This window comes from Sinohyriopsis cumingii, chromosome 12 (genome assembly GCF_028554795.1).
Source record: "Sinohyriopsis cumingii isolate HCF-2022 chromosome 12, ASM2855479v2, whole genome shotgun sequence".
Taxonomy (NCBI): Eukaryota; Metazoa; Mollusca; class Bivalvia; order Unionida; family Unionidae; genus Sinohyriopsis; species Sinohyriopsis cumingii.
This window is the reverse complement of record NC_142972.1, coordinates 21702354-21724956: the sequence shown is the minus strand read 5'-3', so window position 1 is coordinate 21724956 and position 22603 is coordinate 21702354. Positions and strand designations below refer to the sequence as shown.

Below are 22603 nucleotides of genomic sequence, written 5' to 3'. Positions count from 1 at the left end.
CACCTTGTGACTATAATGTCACAAAGTGCTGGCACATGTCCACATGGGTCACTCATCTCACAAGCTTAGCCTGGACCAAAGTAAAGACATTCTAAACTATGCTACACTTCTGGCTCATCCCCTCCGTGGCATCACGTAAATGAGACTGCTTGCAAGACTATGGTAGCAGCACCAGCTTTAAAAATTTGGGAGAAGGTCCCAAAGGGTGGTCATGGTGAGAATGCTTTAACAGGTCAAGTGTGCTGCTTCCATTTACCAGAGTTGCTGGCCCCTTCGAATGTTGGGTCATGTTACGACAAAACTGAGACAAAATGATTGTTTTTACAAGTTGAGGAATCAAAAGGATACACAAGAGTATGTAACATTTAAGAAACATGTTCAACACTTTTGTGCATTAGCATGTTTTCCAAATTTAATGTATAAAATGTATTGGTCTATAAGATCAATAACTAATGAAACCCAGTTCCATTTTGACAGCTTTTTATTATTAAATACTATACATGTGACATTTTTACCAATTCGGTATCCAAGGAGTTAGCACGTTAATTATAATCATAAAAAATCTTGAACCAAACTGGTCCCATGTTAATTTACAGATTAGATTCTTTTTTAAAATTCACTGGCAAAGAGATCTCTACAAAAGATGATTTTTGTATGAGAATTCCTACCAACTTAATTTTGTTAAGGGTACATCATATCATAAATTAATTTAGACTGAGCGTGGCTTTTCCATTCCCAGTGAATATTTGTTCACAGAATCTGGTTGAGGCAACTGTTAATGAATGATTGTATACTACAGCTGGTTCCATGTCCTGGATTGAGGAAGCTGTGAATGTGTGTTTGTATACTACAGCTGGTTCCATGTCCTGGATTGAGGAAGCTGTGAATGTGTGATTGTATACTACAGTTGGTTCCATGTCCTGGACTGAGGCAGCTGTGAATGTGTGAAGCCAGCTGGAAAACTAGCTTGATTAAATACAGTGCATCAAGAATCATCTATTTTAATTAATCTGCACACCAAAGATTCTGCTCCCCGCCGCTGTAGAAAAGTTCAGAAGCAACAGCCAATATGCACATACGAAAACGTAAGTTATTTGTCATTTGGCCAAAGCTGAAATTAGCTGTGACCTTGGGAACTGTACTGTCTGCAATGTGATGTGGTCATAGGTGGTTGGCATCCGTTACTGCAAGTTGTATAGTTTACATTTGAAAAGCAAACAGTTCACCATAACTGGAAGTTCAAAAATTTATAACCAATCCAGACAATGTTTATGGACCTACTGCACATACAATAAATAATATTTTTAATATATAGTAACCTGTACAGAAAGTTTACATGCATTTAAATTGATTTTTTGTCAAATGGCCCAAAATGGGGTATAGTAAAGACCCAACAAAAACATGTATACCCCTTAAGTCGTTTCCTATAAGCCATTTAATTTAAATCTAAAACATATCAAAAATCCACTTTTATGCTTTAAATCTGCTTCAATTTCAATCAAACTTCTTAAGTAGTGATGACATAGGCAAATTTGATTGAACTGAACAGTTGCTAGGATTTCAGATGTTTGTATTAATTTAACAGCCATAACCTTCTGGACAGCAAATTACATTCATGCAATTTACATTCATTTTGAAAATCAATTAAGGCAGTATACCAGGCATGTGCAACCTATGGCCCATAACCAAATTTTATAGTTATATTTAGATCATATGGGCACATTTAAAAACTGTTAGCTGGCCTACTCCCTGGGGGAAGTTGCATATACCTGCAGTACATCATCAGGAGACATTTTTTTAAGGAGGCAATTAGAACAAAGGAGGGAAATATCAAAATCAATGGCTGTCATAAAAGTAGCAAGCAAGAGAAGCAAAAGAAGGAGAGAAAACCATGTCAGACTCTCTCAACTCCTGCTCCTAATGATGCCTTTTATAGTTCTTGTTTGCGCCTATAAATACCCCCAAGTATACATATGTTGCTATACCAGGCAATTGTGGTTATAACAGGCAGAGCTATTTGAATCTGGTCTCTAAATCTAGATATCCTCACAGCACATATAATAAAAACAGGCACCATAAAAAGCAGTGTTTGCCCACTCCATGTTTTTCAAAGGTCTACATAGATAGCTGTTTTTATTTCTTCTGCAGAAACAACTTTTCTTATTCAGTCACAGTGACTTTGGACCTTGAAATCAATCGGGTTCTTTACTACAAGTGCAAGTTATTCAACATAGACAACTCATCACTATATGACTGCTCCGGAGGCCTGGTGGTTAGGGCATCTGCCTCAGATGCAGGAGGTCATGGGTTCAAACCCCAACAGAGTCATACCAACGACTTAAAAAATTGGTACTAGCAGCTGCCTTGCTGCATTAAAATGTTAGTGTTTGAATTGGTTGGCCTGGTGTTAGGATAATGTGACTGGGTAGGACATGATGCTACATGTCTGCGGCATGATGCCCCAGTGCTAGACATCACTATAAACTGCCACACTGCAGACATCGTAGCAACATGGCTGAACATTTTTTAAAGCTACATTGAAAATCCAAATCATGCACACACATCAGTACGTGAAAACCATTTTTATTCTCTCAGTTGGTGACCTTGACCTATGAGACCAAAATTTATGGGGTTTATCCATTTCCAAGTATATGTCATCCAGAAAGTCTGGTACTTGTTGCTGGTGTACAACTTAAGTTACTGTACAAAATTGGTAAAACATGGTCAAAGAGATTATAACACAATATAAAATATGCCAATTTATGCTGGTCAGATGTGTACTGAAAAGGCATTTCAGAGTTAAAGTACATAGCAACTGAAATAAGCTAAAATTTTTAAAGTGACACTTCTGAAATATTGGTTGGTTTTTAAAGAACTTTTAACAACAATTTGTGGGTGATTAGTGTATCAATAAAGTGTGTTGTAAGCAATGCATTTCAAGTTGATACCACTTACTACCATGGTGGAATTCTTAAAAAACAGTTTTATATCTAACCTGACAAAGACACAATACATATTATTAACACAAAAGATGCTTTTAAAATCATATATACTATCTTTTTAAGACACCTACATGAAATGAATTTATTAATTATCTACATTTATTTTTAAATGAATCCAGAACTTTAGTCGAGATGATGTAACACTACCTGTATCTTACTTGTATTAGGCATTAACTTATAGGTTATGATGCATTTTTTGGAAATAGTTGCATTTCAATAAAGTAATGCATTGTCAATGCAGCCGATGTTCATTAATGCAGATGAGTTGCCAAGTTTCATCATGATCCATTAAAAATGTTAAGACTAGATTTTGTCCTTACCTGAAATCAGCTTAATGTCAAAACACCAATAATTTTCACAGCAACCTATCAAAACATTTGAACTAAGTGAGGCAGTCACAAGAACCACGGGAAGGACATAATTTATTTTTTTCAAATGATGTCCATAACATTATAAAGTCTCATGGTGATTACCTGACATCCAACTCCAAGTTTAAAAGTGCAATATCTTTAATGAAATCACACGTGTCAATACACGCATCTTCCAATGATAATAATAAATGCCTATGATCTTGAGCTTCTTTGTATCCACAAAGACAGCATTAACTCTTAACAAAAATTGTGAAAGTACACTGATTTGTCAGTATGTGCATCTTCAAGTGAAACCATAACAATGACCAATTTTCATTGCAATCCTATTAAGAATTATTTGCATTCACAAGATTTTGCATGGGATGGATGTACAAACACAAGAATTTCCATATAACCCAGCCTATGTTTGCTATAAAAATGTTCAAGGAACAACAGTAGTATGCAGTCACATGACTGGGTCAGGAAGCTGTTATAATTCAGTTGGTAGTGCATCAGACTCATAATCCAAGTGTCCCAGGATTGATAACCCCCCAGGCCAGCTTCCTCAGTTTATCCTTGACAGAGGCATTTGCTCTCATTTGCATGACAGAGCCAGTATGTTACAAATGCCAGTATAACCAACCAATAACAACAACTGATAGTATCAATTATTGGATCTATTAGTGAAGTGATAACTTTTAAATAAATTACAATTAAGTTTTGAAAGTGATCCACAAAAAATATATAATCTCGAAACAGAATGGACAACAAACATGACATCAGAAAATATAAGAGAAAGAACAATATTTCTCTATGTATTATACAAAATAGTTATTTGATTAGACTGTAAGCAATTTTAAGAATTAAACCCAAGTCTGAAACAAGAAAGTTACAAGCATGATTATCAAAAATATGCAAAGTAAAATTTATAACAATCAGCTATTTTATAGTGCAAAAGTCTGGATCAATGAAAATAGACAATGAGAATCTATATCAGCCATGACTTGCCAGTGTGAACAATCTCAATGTTTTATTGTCTGATAACAAATGTAAAGTCCTAAAATGCAAGACCTCGACCTTGGGTTGACCCAAACAGCATAAATATCAGGGTGGACATCTTACACTGTAGGACTATGGAAAGGTCATACAAGGGTCTATATAGAACAATAGCTACCTTGTCAATTTGTGTCCATTTTCAAGTGGTGCTAATGTTATATGTGGATATATTGGACAAATTACCCCAATAGTAATATGCAACAGCAAGAATATCGACATTAAGCAAGTCAATAATTGACATTTTATGAAAACTAAGGTGAGTCCCCTCTCTTTTAGGGGGGTCACATCATGCAATGACAATACCGTACCAACATGTGCACACTATTATCTTTATCACTGATGATGTCAGCAATACCCTTCCAAAATCTGACACGACATATTTGTGCTGGCAAATAACCAAGCATTATAACTGTAAACTGTCCCAATGTTACTTTGAGAAACTTAAGAAGCACATGGGAAATAAGGAAGGTGGTGCATAAAACACCTATACTCTACACCTTTAAATGATTAGCACTACAAGGGATGGATCTTCCTCAAATTCTGGTTGGTGTGATCACTCATCTCAAGCCAAGTGAGTTTCTCCATCCCATTTTCTCTGGTTTAAAACAGCCTTTAATAGTACCCAGTTTATCTCCTTAGAAATTCTAGATTATTAACAAGCTTAATGTACTTCATACAAATATTCATTAGATGTACTAATGTCCAATCAGTAGATACAAAGAGTATATAGAATGGCACTTGTGGCATCTTTTTAGAATTAACATGAATGAGGCAGCACATTTCATGTACATTCATAAATTGTGATCTAATAAAAGACAAATCCTGTTTTCATTAACATTCATAGATTTTCTCAAAAGCACTTGTGACAGTTGTGTAAAATATTATTCATAACTTGAAAACAATTCTGTACTTGTTAAAGCTGAAATGAAACATGAGAATGCAAAATATATAAAAGATTGATGAAACATTAAGATAATGCAAAATGATAGGGATTGACACTCTACTGGGTAAATATAATTTCCAAGAATTAAAGATAAGACAATTTATTCCTTTTAACTGTTTAAGTGTTGAAACCATCTTTGACGCTTTTTAGTAAAAACAAGATTTTCAAATTAGCAGCTGTGGTATACATATTGGATGTCTGCTTGGCACCATTTTCATTTAGGACACAGACATCATCAGAAGTTGGTTGGTCAGAACCTCATTTTAATTATGATCATTAATTCATAGGTATTAGTGACAACATTTTCAAGACAGTCATCATGGCAGCCATACTTGATATATGACTGGCATCATTTTCATTCAGGACTTGATCTAAACCCCACATCATAATGATCATTTATTATGGGGGAGAAATGACAAAAAAGAACTTTAAGACAGTCGTGTCAGCCATACTGGATCTGAAAACCCAACATCAATATGACTTTCTGTTCAAATAGAGTTGTGATAACAAGACTTTTAAGATGGTTGCCATGGTGGCTGTACTGGATGTCAGATCAGCACCCTTTTTATTAAGGACAAGCCAGACAATATAAAACATCATTTAATTAAAACCCCTCATTGATAGTACCATCCATGTAGAAGAAATAACAATAACAAGACTTTCAAGATGGCTGTAGTGGTGGCCATATTAGGCATCAGATTGATAGCATTTTCATTTAGGACCAACTAACATCATACGCTTTTTAGTGAAAACCCTGTGTTGATACGATGATCCATATAGGATATAGTGGCTATATAGGATGTCTGATTGGCGCCATTTTCATTTTGGACCAACTTCACAGCACAAGAAGTCTTTTTGTGAAAACCCCATGTAGATATGACCATCTATTGAGAAAGAGCAGCAAGAACAGGATTTTCAAGATGGCCACTGTGGTGGCCATTTCGGATGTCTGAACATCACCAACTAGACCATGGATTGCAAGTGCGTGTGCAAAGTTTTGAAGGCACCCCTCCAAGCAGTTTAGGAATAGCCATAACAAACTTGTGCTAATGGGCACACGGATGACAGACAACAGACAATCCAATAAGCTATTCTGGTCTATGACCATTAGAGCTAAAAATGAAGAGCCACTGTTACAAATTTTACCCTAAGAATTAATTTTTTATGGTCTGAGTGGTCATTTTCTAGAGCATGAAGGCTTGAATATCAACAAAACAGGTCTCCAATGACACTTCATTCTATGCAACTTGCAAAACACTTCTTTGCCATATCCCTGAAATTAAAAAAGAACCACTGTTACACTGCTGTGGGAAAATGAGATTCCACATCATCCAAACACCTAAAAATGGCAAAGATTTGGGATGTAATTATGAACATCAAAATGCTGAATATGCAACTAATCTATAGATATTATCAATTGCACTTTGTCAGGGTGTATAGAACATTACGACAGTCTTGATCCTCGTAAAAACTTGACCAAAGAAGGGTGTACGAAGTTTAAGTAAAATGTATTTCATGTATGTGTTTCAATGCACAATTCCGGTTATATAGTGCTGACTGTTCCAAAGCTGTATGGAGTTCAAGACATTCGTAACATTTCATACACCCCCATAAATTAACATGTAATAAACTTAATACCTCAAAAACTTTACATCTGCCTAGTTAACAGGTAATAAACTTTTTACCTCATAAACCTTTTCAGTCACCATAATAACTCTTTTGATAAGAAACCACACAGCAAATCATTTTGGTATATAATAGAATAACTTCGTACAGTGATATTTACATTTTAAGTTTTGAAGTACCTGCTAGTTTGTCTAACCCAGTTCTGTGCTGCTAGTCAGCCTGAGACTTACAACCCACTTGTTGGAGTTCTTACAATCTGCATTAGAATAATTTTTAACAATACTAAATTTTATATCTTAATAACTGACCAATCATATTCCTAGAATCTTGTTTCTGGGGTGATGAGCTGTCTTGATAACTGATATATTTATACAGAATAAGCCGTGTGTCCAGGGAATACTTTTCGGTCAGTTTGATTTCAAAGATAAAGGTATCCAATCTACAAGAATCCTGTTCAAGCTTTAATATACATGTATGTGCAATATACTAAGAAATGGACAGATCCATTTACTTGTCTGACATCACCCTGTTGATGCGCACTTTGCTCACTCAAGGGTTTAAAGCTGATTCAAACTGTGGTCATCTCTAAACTCAATGCAGACTGGATGATAGTCTACAGTCATTCCCCCTTTCCCACACGGTCTTCATGAATTTTTCTAAGCAGTGAAAATATTCACCATGTGCATTTGTGAGGATTGTCATACATGCAATGACAAGCATTTTTTTGGTCCAAAATAATGTTGTCATACTCAACTAACTCTAATTTCTTGGCAATAATATTTAAAGTTGTCAGCGTAGTTCCATGTTAGGTGTGTGATACAGAAATGTTAGTTGCGTGACACAGAATCACAGACTGAACATCTGTATCGAGGGCTAGATCAGCCATGTAAGATCAACTCGGTATGCAATAAAATTATATTTGTATGTTTTACCATTAATTTATAACAAAAGTGTTTTGTAAAAAGAAACTTAATTTGTTGAACTTTTTGTTGTGCATAATGAAAACACCATGTTAATATTTTTGTTGTGCATAATGAAAACACCATGTTCATATTTTTTGTTGTACATAATGAAAACACCATGTTAATATATTTTGTTGTACACACCATGTTAATATTTTTTGTTGTGCATAATGAAAACACCATGTTAATATTTTTTGTTGTGCGTAATGAAAACGCCATGTTAATATTTTTTGTTGTGCATAATGAAAACACCATGTTAATGTTTTTTGTTGTGCATAATGAAAACACCATGTTAATATTTTTGTTGTACATAATGAAAACACCATGTTAATATTTTTTGTTGTGCATAATGAAAACACCATGTTAAAATAATTAAGTCATAACAAGATTCTTCTAAAATTTCCATACATATCTTACAGTCGTAAACTACCAACATAACTGTACACTGAAAAAGGGCTGTGATATGTACCACTGGAAAAAATACCTGAGTAAACTGGTATACCAGAAATACCACGCATCTCTAATTCCCACACATTACTGGAATAGGAATTCCCCAACTTTTTTGACTACATGTTATGAATCAAACATAGACACATACATACTTGTTGGTATTGCAAAATTTGTTATTTAAAGACAGAATCACCCTTTTCCTTATAATAAGAATTCATCCTCCTATGAATGAACCTCAATCGAGAGTTCTAGAAAGAACCCAGAATAGAACACTGACCCAGTCTGCTGCCCAAGTCCCCAACCTCCTGGGCTTTAATCTTTGCAAATGAAAGATCCCTGTCAATCAGGGACTGATCCACTCTTTTCATAGTTTTGATGATCCATCTACAAACTGTGGAATGAAATGTCAGAAGAGCCATTTAAGGAGAGAAAATACGTTCTGTAACCTTTCTTTTCTCTTTAGCCATGGCCAAATAAAATCTTAACATCCTAACCGGACATAAAAGATGATCTTTATCATTCCCAGCATAGGTACGACTGAGGCTGGGAATCTCTAATAGAAGTGTTGCTACTGAAGGTAGCTGCTTATGGTTAAGAAACCTAGTTGGCAATGGAGAGATGCCAACTCGCAATTGCCACTGAAACTTAGACAACCTGGTTCAATAGATAGGGCACTCCTTCTTCTCATAGAAAACTATGGGCATGACTCAAGAACATAGCTTCACCCAATGGCTCAAAGAGGAATTCAGTTAATGACAACAAGACACACAAGATGTTTAATTTTGAAGTGAGCAATACATTGGTCTCTGCAACTTAAAATACCTTGTAAGGCCAGCAATGTGAGAATTCAAACCAATGCCCTTACCACTGGAAAACCTGTGTGTATTAGAAAGGGCCGCCCTACAGCCCTTGATTGTAGAAACAAAGCAATGTTTCTCTTCAAAGTGGAAGAGAACAAAATTAGCTACTGCACTTAAAAGATGGACATGTAGGATTAATGCACATCCTTCTTCAGCAATTGCATAGATTCTCCACTTGGCATCACAGGTTTTGGATGTGCAGCACCTCACGGCCTGAATGATGCATTCTGCAACTTTGCCTGAAAATTTGTCCTTATGGATGGTTCCCTTGAGATAAGCCAAGTAGAGAATTGGGAGCTGTTTTATAGAAGGAAGCCAAAGTGTTGAGACAGAAGTCCCTCATCCGAGGTAATGACCTAGGCTGGTCTATCAGGTTGAAAAGATTGCTGAACCACAATCACCAAGGTCACAAAGGGCCCATCATGATGAGCTGACCAGTCCCGACTTTCTGGAGCACTAGCAGAATCATCCTGAAGAGTGGAAAGGTGTAACCAAACAGGCAATTCCACTTAAGGCTGAAGGCATCCACTGCCCAAACTGGCTGAACTGAACTGGTGAGATGTAAAAGTTGAGTTTGTTGTGCAGTTTGGTTGTAAACAAGTCCACCAAGCATCTTCATCCAGTCTGAACTGGGAGTCTGCAATGGATTGGTGCAGCACCCACAACATGATAACTACACTGTCATTCCAGAGCCGAGTGTCCTCTAGAATATTCTTCATGTTGGGTATGTGATACACTTGGATAGTGATCCCCTTTGAGGCTGCCCAACAAAGAAGGTTGCAAACCTCCACATGAGAAGGGCATGCATGCTAGCTTGATGCCTGAGGTACCCTATGACCGACACATTGTCAGAGGAGACCATCACAGACCTACTTTGTATTGTGTCAATACAATCAAGTAGAGCCTGTAATACTGCTCCTATTTTGAGATGTGTATGTGGAGGACTAAATCAGAACATGAATCCTTCCAGCTCCAAGTAAGTACTCCATCCTGAATATGATGCATCCATAAATAGACAGGAGTGGGCTTTGGGCATGGATGAGGACTCCAGTCCTGATTTTCCCACCAACTCAAGTGATGGGGAAAGTCCTAAAGAAAAACAAGCTGTTAGGCAGTCCCTGTTTGGTCTCCAGACCTAACCTGAGACTTCTTGGATGCCATTTCTACAAACAAATTAAGCAAAATCTTGACCATGCCGACATTTTGCATCACAAAATATGTGCAGTTCACAGCACAAGGTACTCCAGAAAGGTTAGTCTGGTTCCCTAACTAATTCCACTTAATCTAATATGAAACCCAGATCCAAATAAAATACAAACAGCTAGTATCTGGATTTTACAGCAAACAATCCTATTTCTGTAATTTGTGCTCTTATTCCTGAAGTCCATATTTTATGCATTATTTTTGTTAAGACTTAAGGCAAAATCATAAGGGTTGGCAAGTCTGGAGAGGTGTACAACCTACGGAAACAAGCCAATCAAGTGAATCTAGTACTGCTCCTACAGAAACGGAAAAAAAGACTGTGAGTAAACTTGCTCTAATGTAAACAATTGCAGTAGTGCTAATACCTGTTGGAAAGTATTAATGACACAGCAATACTAAATAAAACACCCACAAGAAAAAAATTTAATTAGAAAGCTGGGGGGCAACCCCTTGTGCAAGCCAACTCAACATAAAACAGAGAAAGGGAGCATAAAAGGATGTTCCCTAACTACAAGTCTCAGGCTGAACACGAAGGGTGCAGATACTTATCCCAGTGTCTGAATAACACAGATCACGTATAACAGAAATACAGATCACCCAAAATTAGGGGAGTGGGAATAATTAACCAGGCACTACCAAGATCACTGACACCAAATGCCTGGAAAAAATTCAAGAGTTTAATTCACATATGAAATCAATGACTGAGGGTAATAAACTCTTTAAAAGTAGCCACACTGCATGATTTAATGCTAGCAAAGGCACATAGTAGCATCACTGCATGATTTAATGCTAGCAAAGGCACATAGTAGCCCCACTGCATGATTTAATACTAGCAAAGGCACATAGTAGCCCCACTGCATGATTTAATGCCAGCACAGGCACATAGTAGCCCCACTGCATGATTTAATGCTAGCAAAGGCACATAGTAGCCCCACTGCATGATTTAATACTAGCAAAGGCACATAGTAGCCCCACTGCATGATTTAATGCCAGCACAGGCACATAGTAGCCCCACTGCATGATTTAATGCTAGCAAAGGCACATAGTAGCCCCACTGCATGATTTAATGCTAGCAAAGGCACATAGTAGCCCCACTGCATGATTTAATACTAGCAAAGGCACATAGTAGCATCACTGCATGATTTAATGCTAGCATAGGCACATATTCGTAAGGGACATTTTGCAAATGGTGCCATAGAAAAGATGAAGACTGCAGTGCATGTACCAGAGACTTGGGCATCAGACTGTGTCCATGTTCTGTATTCTTTCCAGACCTCTCTATTGAGGTCCATCCATGGAACAATGAATTATTATATGGACAAGGCTATTTCAGTCCTGGAATAATAAGCTATACAATACTGACAGTTAACATATTACTGATATTAAAATTTATATCTGACCTAATTTATTATAAAGTTCACATCTTTTCCCTAACTTCCTGAAAAATGAAAATGCTTTGACGTTTGGGGTTTTGGTGGGTTTTCTTACCTGTAGGAATACTATTGACACACATTTTAGGAAGTGCTGAATTCATAACCAGGAACATGACATGCATTTTGGTGTGAAGAATTTCTATGAAGTCATTTTGACACGACACTATGAACACATTCACATCTGAATTGGCCATCAATAGTTGTTTGCACCAATGGCACAAAACTGAGCCACTGACATAAACTGCAGCCTAAATTAAACCTTGAAACATTCTCTGCGTAACTATTTTTAAAATTTATTCTCTTATATTCATCGATAGACTGATGAGGTTATATAACTTCATATAATGCTTTTTATTTTCTCAAACTTAAAGTTGTTTTCAGTTATAACTCATGAAAAGACATTGCATCAGCACTGAATGACTTGAGTTAACAGCTATATCCAAGAAACATACACCACCCTTGTATTAACAGCTATATCCAAGAAACATACACCACTCTTGTATTTACAGCTATAGCCAAGAAACATACACCACCCTTGTATTAACAGCTATAGCCAAGAAACATACACCACTCTTGTATTAACAGCTATAGCCAAGAAACATACACCACCCTTGTATTAACAGCTATAGCCGAGAAACATACACCACTCTTGTATTAACAGCTATAGCCAAGAAACGTTCACCACTCTTGTATTAACAGCTATATCCAAGAAACGTACACCACCCTTGTATTAACAGCTATATCCAAGAAACGTACACCACCCTTGTATTAACAGCTATAGCCAAGAAACATACACAACTCTTGTATTAACAGCTATAGCCAAGAAACATACACCACCCTTGTATTAACAGCTAGAGCCGAGAAACATACACCACTCTTGTATTAACAGCTATAGCCAAGAAACATACACCACCCTTGTATTAACAGCTATATCCAAGAAACATACACCACCCTTGTATTAACAGCTATATCCAAGAAACATACACCACCCTTGTATTAACAGCTATAGCCAAGAAACATACACCACTCTTGTATTAACAGCTATAGCCAAGAAACATACACCACCCTTGTATTAACAGCTATAGCCAAGAAACATACACCACTCTTGTATTAACAGCTATAGCCAAGAAACGTTCACCACTCTTGTATTAACAGCTATATCCAAGAAACGTACACCACCCTTGTATTAACAGCTATATCCAAGAAACGTACACCACCCTTGTATTAACAGCTATAGCCAAGAAACATACACAACTCTTGTATTAACAGCTATAGCCAAGAAACATACACCACCCTTGTATTAACAGCTATAGCCAAGAAACATACACCACCCTTGTATTAGCAGCTATAGCCAAGAAACATACACCACCCTTGTATTAACAGCTATAGCCAAGAAACATACACCACCCTTGTATTAACAGCTATAGGCAGGAAACATACACCACTCTTGCATTGACAGCTATAGCCAAGCAGAATACACTTCCCTTGTCTTAACGGCTATAGCCAAAAAACATATACCACCCTTGTATTAACGGCTATAGCCAAGAAACATACACCACTCTTGTATTAACAGCTATAGCCAAGAAACATATACCACCCTTGTATTAACAGCTATAGCCAAGAAACCTACACAACTCTTGCATTAACAGCTATAGCCAAGAAGCATACACTTCCCTTGTCTTAACAGCTATAGCCAAAAAACATATACCACCCTTGTATTAACAGCTATATCCAAGAAACATACACCACCCTTGTATTAACAGCTATAGCCAAGAAACATACACCACCCTTGCATTAACAGCTATATCCAAGAAACATACACCACCCTTGTATTAACAGCTATAGCCAAGAAACATACACAGTTTGAAGTTTTTTGCATGCAAAAGATAAAACCGATAACTGAGTACCATGAGCAGAACATTATACGCCTGCCCTGCGTCTAATAACCATCTATGCAGGCACTGGTATGAAAAGGTTGACTCTTAAAATTATTGTCCAACGGTTCTCAATCAACGGATCTTTGGTCAAGGTAAGTGGTCTTGAAATAAGCTTAATATGCAGAAACCATTATTTTCTTATTGGACTTATCATGAATAATGACCGCTGACATTTAGACCCCAAAATATAAAAAGGTTCTTTATTACCCTATGCGCAAGCTGGCCAACTTACTCTTTGACAAAAGATATTATGCAAAACTTATTTTTCTTTCAGAAACAATGACCCTGACATTTTACTTTTTAACCCCCAAATCAATACTTTTCTTCCACACATTAAGTTAAGACCTACACAAACTTTGGTTAAGGTATGCAGTCTATAACTAAAGTTATTATGCAAAACCTTGAACTTTGTCATTTTAAGCCCAAAAATCAATAACCTTCTATTTCACCTAACGTGTAAGTCATGCAAAAACTTTGGTGAAGATACATGGTTAAAAACTAATATATTTTGCATAATCCATTTTTTCTTCTTTTAGTCACTGACATTTAACTTTGACTATTGACCTTCTAATTGAGAGGTTTCATCTTTGACCTCTTGACCTTTTAATTAACAGGTTTCCTCCTAACATGAAATGCAAGCTATTCACTAAATCTAGTAGCTGTAGCTGGCTGGAAAATGAAGATATTGTAAGAAAACTAAATTAGCAACAGTGAGATGATCAATGGGACAGATGGACACATCATAAGATAACAAACTCTGCCATATGGCAGGCATATCAAAACTTCATAAAGAATATTGCTCTATAATCAGTGTATTAGCTATGCAAACAAAAGTTCTCCATGAGTATATGCAGAAGTGATTAAAGTTCATGTAGGGATTTTTCACCATATCTTACCATATCAGGAAAAAAATATTTAAAAAAACATCTGGAACTGTTGCTACCAAATTCATTATCTTATCATATATTTGTATGTGTACTTTAAACAAAACTTAAAATTGATGGACAAGCATTTTTACTGGAATAAAGGCTAAAAACAATACATGAAAATATTTTGGATACAAAAATAATAAAAAAAGACTCACCTTGCAAATGGGATGTATGAAAGTGAATACCAGGTTAGGGCTAAAAACTGAATGACACAGCAAACTATGGCTAAGGCAGCATTATGTAACTAAAACAGAAAAAGAAATTGCTTTAATGACAAAGATTACTCTAAATTTGAAATTATCGAAACAATCTGCAGATCTTCTAGCATGTCATTTCTGGAAGTATCCTTTTTATCTTTTTACATGGGTTATGTGTTTACATATTTTGAAAGAAACATAATATACATGTATTTGTTTCAGAAAATATCTTTACTTCCTCCGCAACTAGAATTTAACAATATTGTCATGATATATTATCATTATTTGCAATTACCTGGGATACTTATAAAAGGAAAGAATTTATTTGTAAGGCTTAATTTATTTTGTTTCACAAAATGTTTTCTTTGATTTAATTAGAGAATGTGTCTCCTCAGAAAACTGTATTCACAACAATAACGTTTTTGTTGGGTCTTTGAATTTGTGGTTTGTAGCAACCATGAACTCTACAACATCTGGCCCAAGTATGCCAGAGACTGCCCAGTTTTCTGACATCTACCTAACAGATGAACACAAGAACAGATGACCAAGATTTTCTGAATGAGTAGTATGCTTATTGTTGACATTTATTCCGATACTGTTGACCGATTGTTAAGAAACAACTGTCTGAAGATTTATCAATCTGTTTTCATCTGCTCCCATATCTGAAGGCAAATTGGCATAATTTGCCCAATATTGAAAGGTTTTAATGCAAGGTGTATGTGTGTCTGATCTAGATTTTTAACATAGCTTTAAAAAAAAATTCAGTCATTCTGCTACAATGTCTGCAGTGTAAATAGTTTATAGTGATGTCTAGCACTGGGGCAATCATGCTGCAGACATGTAGCATGATGTCCCACCCAGTCACATTATCCTGACACCAGGCCAACCAGTCCTAATACTAACCTCTTAATGCTGAGCGCCAAGCGAGGCAGCTGTTAGTACCATTTTTTTAGTCTTTGGTATGACTCGGCCGAGGATCGAACCCACAATGTCCTGCATTTGAGCCGGATACTCTAACCACTAGGCGACTGGAGCTTTTGCTTTCTACCGCATCCTACCTACCGCCAACTGAGCGATGCAAGGATGCTTTCTGTAAAAACTGAACACATTATATTGAGCAGCTTTTTTGAGACAAAGTTGTTTCAATGCATCCCTTGTTTAGTAATGACGGCTATAACTGAATGAGGATTGGCATCAATGTTTTCTGTCAAATTTGCTCAAACTGATGAATGGTTTTTCAGAAGATGTCATTTCAAGGGTTTTCGACATTTGACAAATTTTGGACATATTTAATATTAGATCAGCATCATTTCTGCAAATTAAAGACCTTTATGCCACGATACTTTCTGTCGCTTTTGATCAAATAATGTTCAGCAATGTTTACAGCAGTTACAAGGTTTATCTATTAATAGTAATTGTAGCAATGTTTATTGACAGATCTTCTTCATTTGTATATAACCAAAAGGCCTTTATGCTAGTATATATTCTGTCAAATTTGGTAAAATCATTTAAGTAAGCCTTTAAGTTTTTTAAAGGTTCTCTTTTTACTGTCATTACCAATGGTGGACAGAATCCAATGGCCCTGATGTCAAGATGCTTCCTGTAAAATAATGTGCAAATCTGTCTAGCAGTTTTTAAAAAGTTCTGAGTAACAATTGTGAATGGAGAGCATGACAGACAATGGAAGGACTAAATCATAAACTAACTTGGTCTTAACATCCAGTTAAGATGAAAACTAATTTTGTCTATTAAAATATGTTTCTTCACAAATGCCTACACAGTCATAATACCTTAGGAGAATTATCACAACCTCGCAAATCGGACCTAAGTGGATAGGTGCAGTGATCTCTCCTTAATATAAGGAATGGGGTCAAAATCGATGAGAGGGCTGGATTTGCAAAGTATTAGTAGTTCTCCTAAGGTATTATGATTGGGTAATGTATTTAACACATTAACCCATCAAGGTTTTTGTCATTTTCGCCTGAAATTCGAGTAGGAAACACATTTTGAAAGCTATTTCTGAATAAATCCTAATAAATCAAGTTCCAGGTGATTTTCCAATAACCCAATGCCCATCTTATCCTACTTTTGCAAAGGTTCATCTGTCTGTTTGCAGTTCATACCAGTCTGCCTTAGATCTGAGACCAAAAAGTCTAAAATCCAGACACAAAATTGGATTCCGACCACGGGCAAATTTTCGGTGGGAAAAATTGGATCCAAAAATATGAGGTTTTTCCCTCTGTATTTTGTAGTGCAACTAGAAGTTCCAGATTATTTGGTATCATTGTAGAGCTACATCTGTCTACCTTTCTATAATACCACACACTTTAGTGTATCATACATGACCTTGATGCTACAAAGTTTGGCAGTAGGCTACTACCTCCTGCCACGTAAACTCGTCACCAGAGGTTAATGTGTTAAAGAGCTGTGTACCATCTGTACAGCAATTTTGCTGTATGCACTGACGGTCCACACAGATTTGTTAGTAATTCTTGGTTCTCTCAGAATGTAAATATTTATGTCAACTTATAAAATGTCAACTTGTACTTACTGCAAGAGCAGCTACAAGAGTCAAAGCAATCATTACCTGTAAAAGAAACAAAATAAATTTATATAACAAGAGGACTAAGTGGGCCTGAGATTACTCACCTGACTGATATCTGCCGAAAAGCTAAAAGCTAAATGCTATAAATGGCGGCCAGTATTAATGGTGGAGGAAGAACCCTGGAAAACCCCGGAAAGAACCACCGACCCACGAGAAGCTACTGGCAAGCTTTCTCACATACCCACACTAGCCGAATCTGAGACTCGAACCCACTTAGACAGAGGTGAGATGGCAGTGATCCGTAACGGAGAGCGCTTTAGACTACTCGGAGCCCCGGTAAAAGAAGCAAGTAGGTAACAGAATGAATGGTCCTTTTTCATAATGATTCTTGCCAAGTACATGCATGATGAGAATCTAACAGGAGGTTTAGTAATATATGCTAATGAACAAAGTCCCAAATGGACATGATATTGCTCACATAACTTAATAGTTGACAATTTCATTAAGCAGGCTTATATAGCATCGTAAAAAACACAACTTAGGTACACTATCTCCCAAACTTTATATCAGGCTGATTTTACCTATTTTACTACATCCTGATAAAAATTAGCACAAAAGATAAAGGCACGAAATGTATGGTCGCTTGCACATAAATTAAGTCATATAAGATCTAATGTAAGATCACCATAATAATATGCCTGGATATTGCTCATTATCAAAACACATCAAATATCCTTAAGATATAAGCCCATATTCCAAGTTTTATCAAAACTAGATCTGAATTATGGCTTTCTGACCCATAACAAGTTCATCCAATTTGATGCAAGATGACTTTATTGGTATGCATGGATCTTGTTCAATACTGAACACATCCAAAAGCTTGATGATATAAGCATATATTATAAATCTGATCAAAACTATATCAAAAGTATCACTTCCAGACTGGTAAGAATCTCAACCAATCAAATGCAAGATCACCTCAGTAATATGCCTGCATCTCTCACATAATCAAACTTGTCAAATCTTGATGACATAAGTATATATTCCAATATGGAACAAACTTGGTTCAGAAATATGGCTTCCAAAGTGCTAACACAGTCAGCCAACCAAATGCAAGATTATTTCATTAATATAAATGAATCTAGCTTGTTTCTGAATGCATCCAAGATTATCAAAATTTGTCCAAGACACCGATGATAAAAGTCCATAATCCAAGGCTGATCAAAACTGGATCAGAAATATATCATCTGTCAGTCAGATGCTATATCATCTCCTTAATGTGAAGACCTTGCTTACTATCATACTCATCTGAGATCTTAATGATTTAAACATATACCAAGTTTGATCAAAACTGGATCAAAATGATAGCCTCCTGAGTGGAAACATGGTCAGCCACTCTGATTCAAGATCACCTTATTAATACGCAACTTGTTTATTATCAAACACTAGAGATTTTAATGAAACATTAAATGTTCCAAGTTTGATCAAAATCAAATCAGAAAAATAAATTCCAAAAACAGTTGATGGACAGACAACAAAAGGACATCACATGATGTAGATTATTTACCATACCATAAATCCAACTGTCCTAATAGCCATGTGAGATACAAATTAAAATCAATTAAAAAAGCTATTAACTGTACCAATGCTGAAAAGTTACAGCTATATATGGCTTCCTAACTAGTATGGGATTGACAAGAACTTGATACATTGAAGTGAACAATATATACAACAGGCCTAAGTGGGTCACCAAGGGAAATGGCAGTGAAAGTTTGTGAAAGCAGAATTGTACATGTATAAAACTGGAGAGGAAAGAAAAGCCTGGCATATTTAGCTGCCACATTGTCTATTAGGTCTAGTAAAATAATGTGCATATATCTGGGCTTTAAAAAAATTGTGCTGATCAGTCATAATAAGAATTAATCTGTACTCATTTTTCTACCTACATTAATGAAGAGTGAGTTACATTTGCATGACCTAATTTGATTCTTTTGAGAAAGACCTTCTTACTATTACTCAATGTGATGTTTAAATAATTTGCATTTGATATAACTTGCCCCAAATTTGAATTGACTGCAATCATCAAAGAGCATGCAAAGGTGAATCAAGTTTTCTAGTTAATGTCCAGTAAGCACTAACAAATATTAGGAAAAAAACTTAAGCATTTTAATGAATTTTTTTTTTGTTGTAGTTTTAAATAATTATTATTTTAACTTTTAAAATGTATAGGGTTGGCTTTTGAAACTTGGTGGGTCTGTATATTTGGATTAATGGTTATAATTCAGTCAGGATATGTTTCAGGAGAAATGCATATTGGGCTATTGTTTTATTTCTTATTAAAAACTTAAAATACCAAATATATAAATGTAACAAAATGTGTGATTAAAAGGATGCAATATTTAAAATGCCATAAAATAATGCATATGCATGTAATAGCATAAGAATAAAGTATTTCAAGCAATTTAAGTTGGCAATACCATTTTAAGGTATGTAGTTGCTAGTTATTGTTGGGCCATGAGAGTAAGGTATCATGACAAAGGACACAAAACGGCAAATTCATTCCATGACATACTGTCATACATTGCTTCCAACATTGTCAAAAATAACAATAACTATTACAAAATTCAAAGATGCAAAAAGACTTGTCAATGTTGTCATATTTGAAGGATAACTACAGTATGTACCACATTTTAAAGCCAACCATAATTAGAGGCCCATGTGGGTCTAATATCACTCATCTGGGAAACTTAGAGTATGAAGGCAAATACACACATGTATTAAAACTGTGGAGTTGGAATAAAAGTTTGGAGCACTTAGTTTCTACATTGCCTATTAATATTGCCGCTGAATATTAAAAGATGTTTACATTAATAGTATAAATTCATAATGTCATTATGTTCTTTATGTGAAAAATCACAATTTTAGAATGCGCAGCTAGTCTTCTTCCATACATTGTAATGTATAATGTACCTTTAACATGTTTAAAACCCCAAATCTGCCATAATTGTGGGCATATAAAATAAAGTAACAAAATTAAGAATGTTTGTGTTGTTAATTTCTTTCCTTCATGTCAATATGCAAAGTATCAATCAAGCTGTATAACAGACAATACTCTAAGTGAAAGTTTGTATTTACAAAGGGAATTCTCTGATTGTGTCATGGCCATTTTGTTCTCATCCGTTGATTACAGTGATTTGTCTGGAAGTGAAAACGATTTTTCTGAATTTAGTTCCAACAAAATACCAGATTGTATAAACAATGATTCCTTTAATGATAAAGATGTGAAATTCTGTCGTCAGATGTCGACACTGAAATTCATCAGACTCAAGTGACACTGATGATGATCAGCCAAATTGGTTTGCAGACATGCAAGATGTTGACAGAAGTCCATTTATTCAGCATTCAGGACCATCACATAACTTGCAGGAAACAGCACCAGAACTAGACTATTTCCAATTATATTATCCAGTTGGACTTTTTGAAAAGATTGTAAGTGAAACAAATTAATTTGCAGCTGAACAACATGTGTAGCATGAAATCAGTGACGCAAACTGGACAGAGACCAGGGTGCCTGAGATGTCTGCCTTTCTTGGCATGTTGATCTTCATGGGGATAATCAAAGCTCCTGACTATAGTTTTTACTGGTCAAATTACAAGTTTCTCTCCAATGAAGGAATCAAAAATGTAATGCCACACAGGTTTTAAAAAGTCCTCCAGTACCTTCACCTAAATGATGACAACACAGATTTTCCTGCAGATCACCCTAACCATGACAAACTTCACAAAATATGTCCAATACTGAATGAATTTCTTGCAAACATTGAGAAGACATACAAGCCTCGCCAACATCAAACAAGTGATTACGGTTTTTATACATTTCTACATTCATTACAAATAATACATTTCTTTCCAACAGTAAACTGCACAGCAGACACACACTCACATATATAGAGAACATAAAATGAAGAAATACACAAACATGTACATACATATATACAAACATATATACATGCATGCATACATATTTTTTTGTCTTTGATCTTTACATTAATGTGATAATTTTAAAAATTAAAACAAAAACAAGCCCATACTATATTCATGATTTATACTGTATGTTCAATATGAACCACTCATGTGTGCATATCACATACACACAGACACATACATTTGATACCCATTACCACACAACTCCAATCTATCACATCTCCATACACAAATCTAAACATTAAGACTCATGAATATCTGAAATTTAATGCATACCTTTTCATAATAATAAATAAACTGACTTTTCATTCACTGATTCTGTTATAAGTTTTGATTATCATTTCATATAATACTTCATTAAATAATCTAGCAAGATAATGCTCTTTAGAGGTATGACTGCATTCAAGAGACAACACAAGTGGGGCCTGAAAGTTTTACCAGGGGAAGGAAGATACAGATAAAGTGAATGAGAGCATGAAGGGTCACAGCTATCGAGTTGTGCAAAAGCTTACTATGCCTCTGAGAAGACAATTTTATCATGTATATATTGACAACTTTTTTACATCCATTCAGCTGGTACAAAGTTTACTGAGACATGGTATATAAACCTGCGGAATCTGTGAAAAAACTGTAGAGGCTTCCCAGAAGAATTTAAATATTCACCTTACATGGAGCAAGGAGACCATTTATTCAGACAGGATGGAAACCTGACTGCCACACTGTGGAAGGACAAGAAACCAGTCATAGTTCTATTCACAGCAGCACTGAGCAGTCCCAAACATCATTGATACTGCCAACCAGAAAGATGGAAAAATGTGACTAGTTAACTCTCCAAAGGCCATCACAAATTACCAGCAGCACTACCAAGGGGTTGACATATGTGACCAACTCAGGGCCAAATATCCAGTAGGACATCATCAAAGAAATTGTGGCGATATATGTTTCACTTCATTATAAATATATGCATAATCAAAGGTTTTATAACAATGGTGGACAGCCATCCTGAGAGTCAGGAAAGAAGAAAGCGATTCAGACAGATTTCTTATCTAATTTGGCGAAGCAACTTATAGGAAGTTTCAAGTGCAGATAGGTTGCCATGCATCGAAAATCTGTAGCCTCAGTGATA

The 22603-nt window shown here is 35.8% G+C and overlaps 1 protein-coding gene across 1 annotated transcript in view; it reads right to left on the bottom strand.

Moving 5' to 3' along the window:
- Positions 1–463: 463 nt before the first annotated feature.
- LOC149786084 (vesicle transport protein SFT2B-like) overlaps positions 464–22603 on the bottom strand; it is a 44679-nt gene continuing 22539 nt past the window's right edge. The window contains exons 5-7 of the mRNA XM_089976378.1: positions 17500–17535; positions 14907–14995; positions 464–6624 (exon numbers count right to left, since the gene is read on the bottom strand). Coding sequence (XP_089832504.1) covers positions 6585–6624; positions 14907–14995; positions 17500–17535 — 165 coding nt within the window. The 3' untranslated portion in view covers positions 464–6584. The remainder of the gene's footprint in view (positions 6625–14906; positions 14996–17499; positions 17536–22603) is intronic.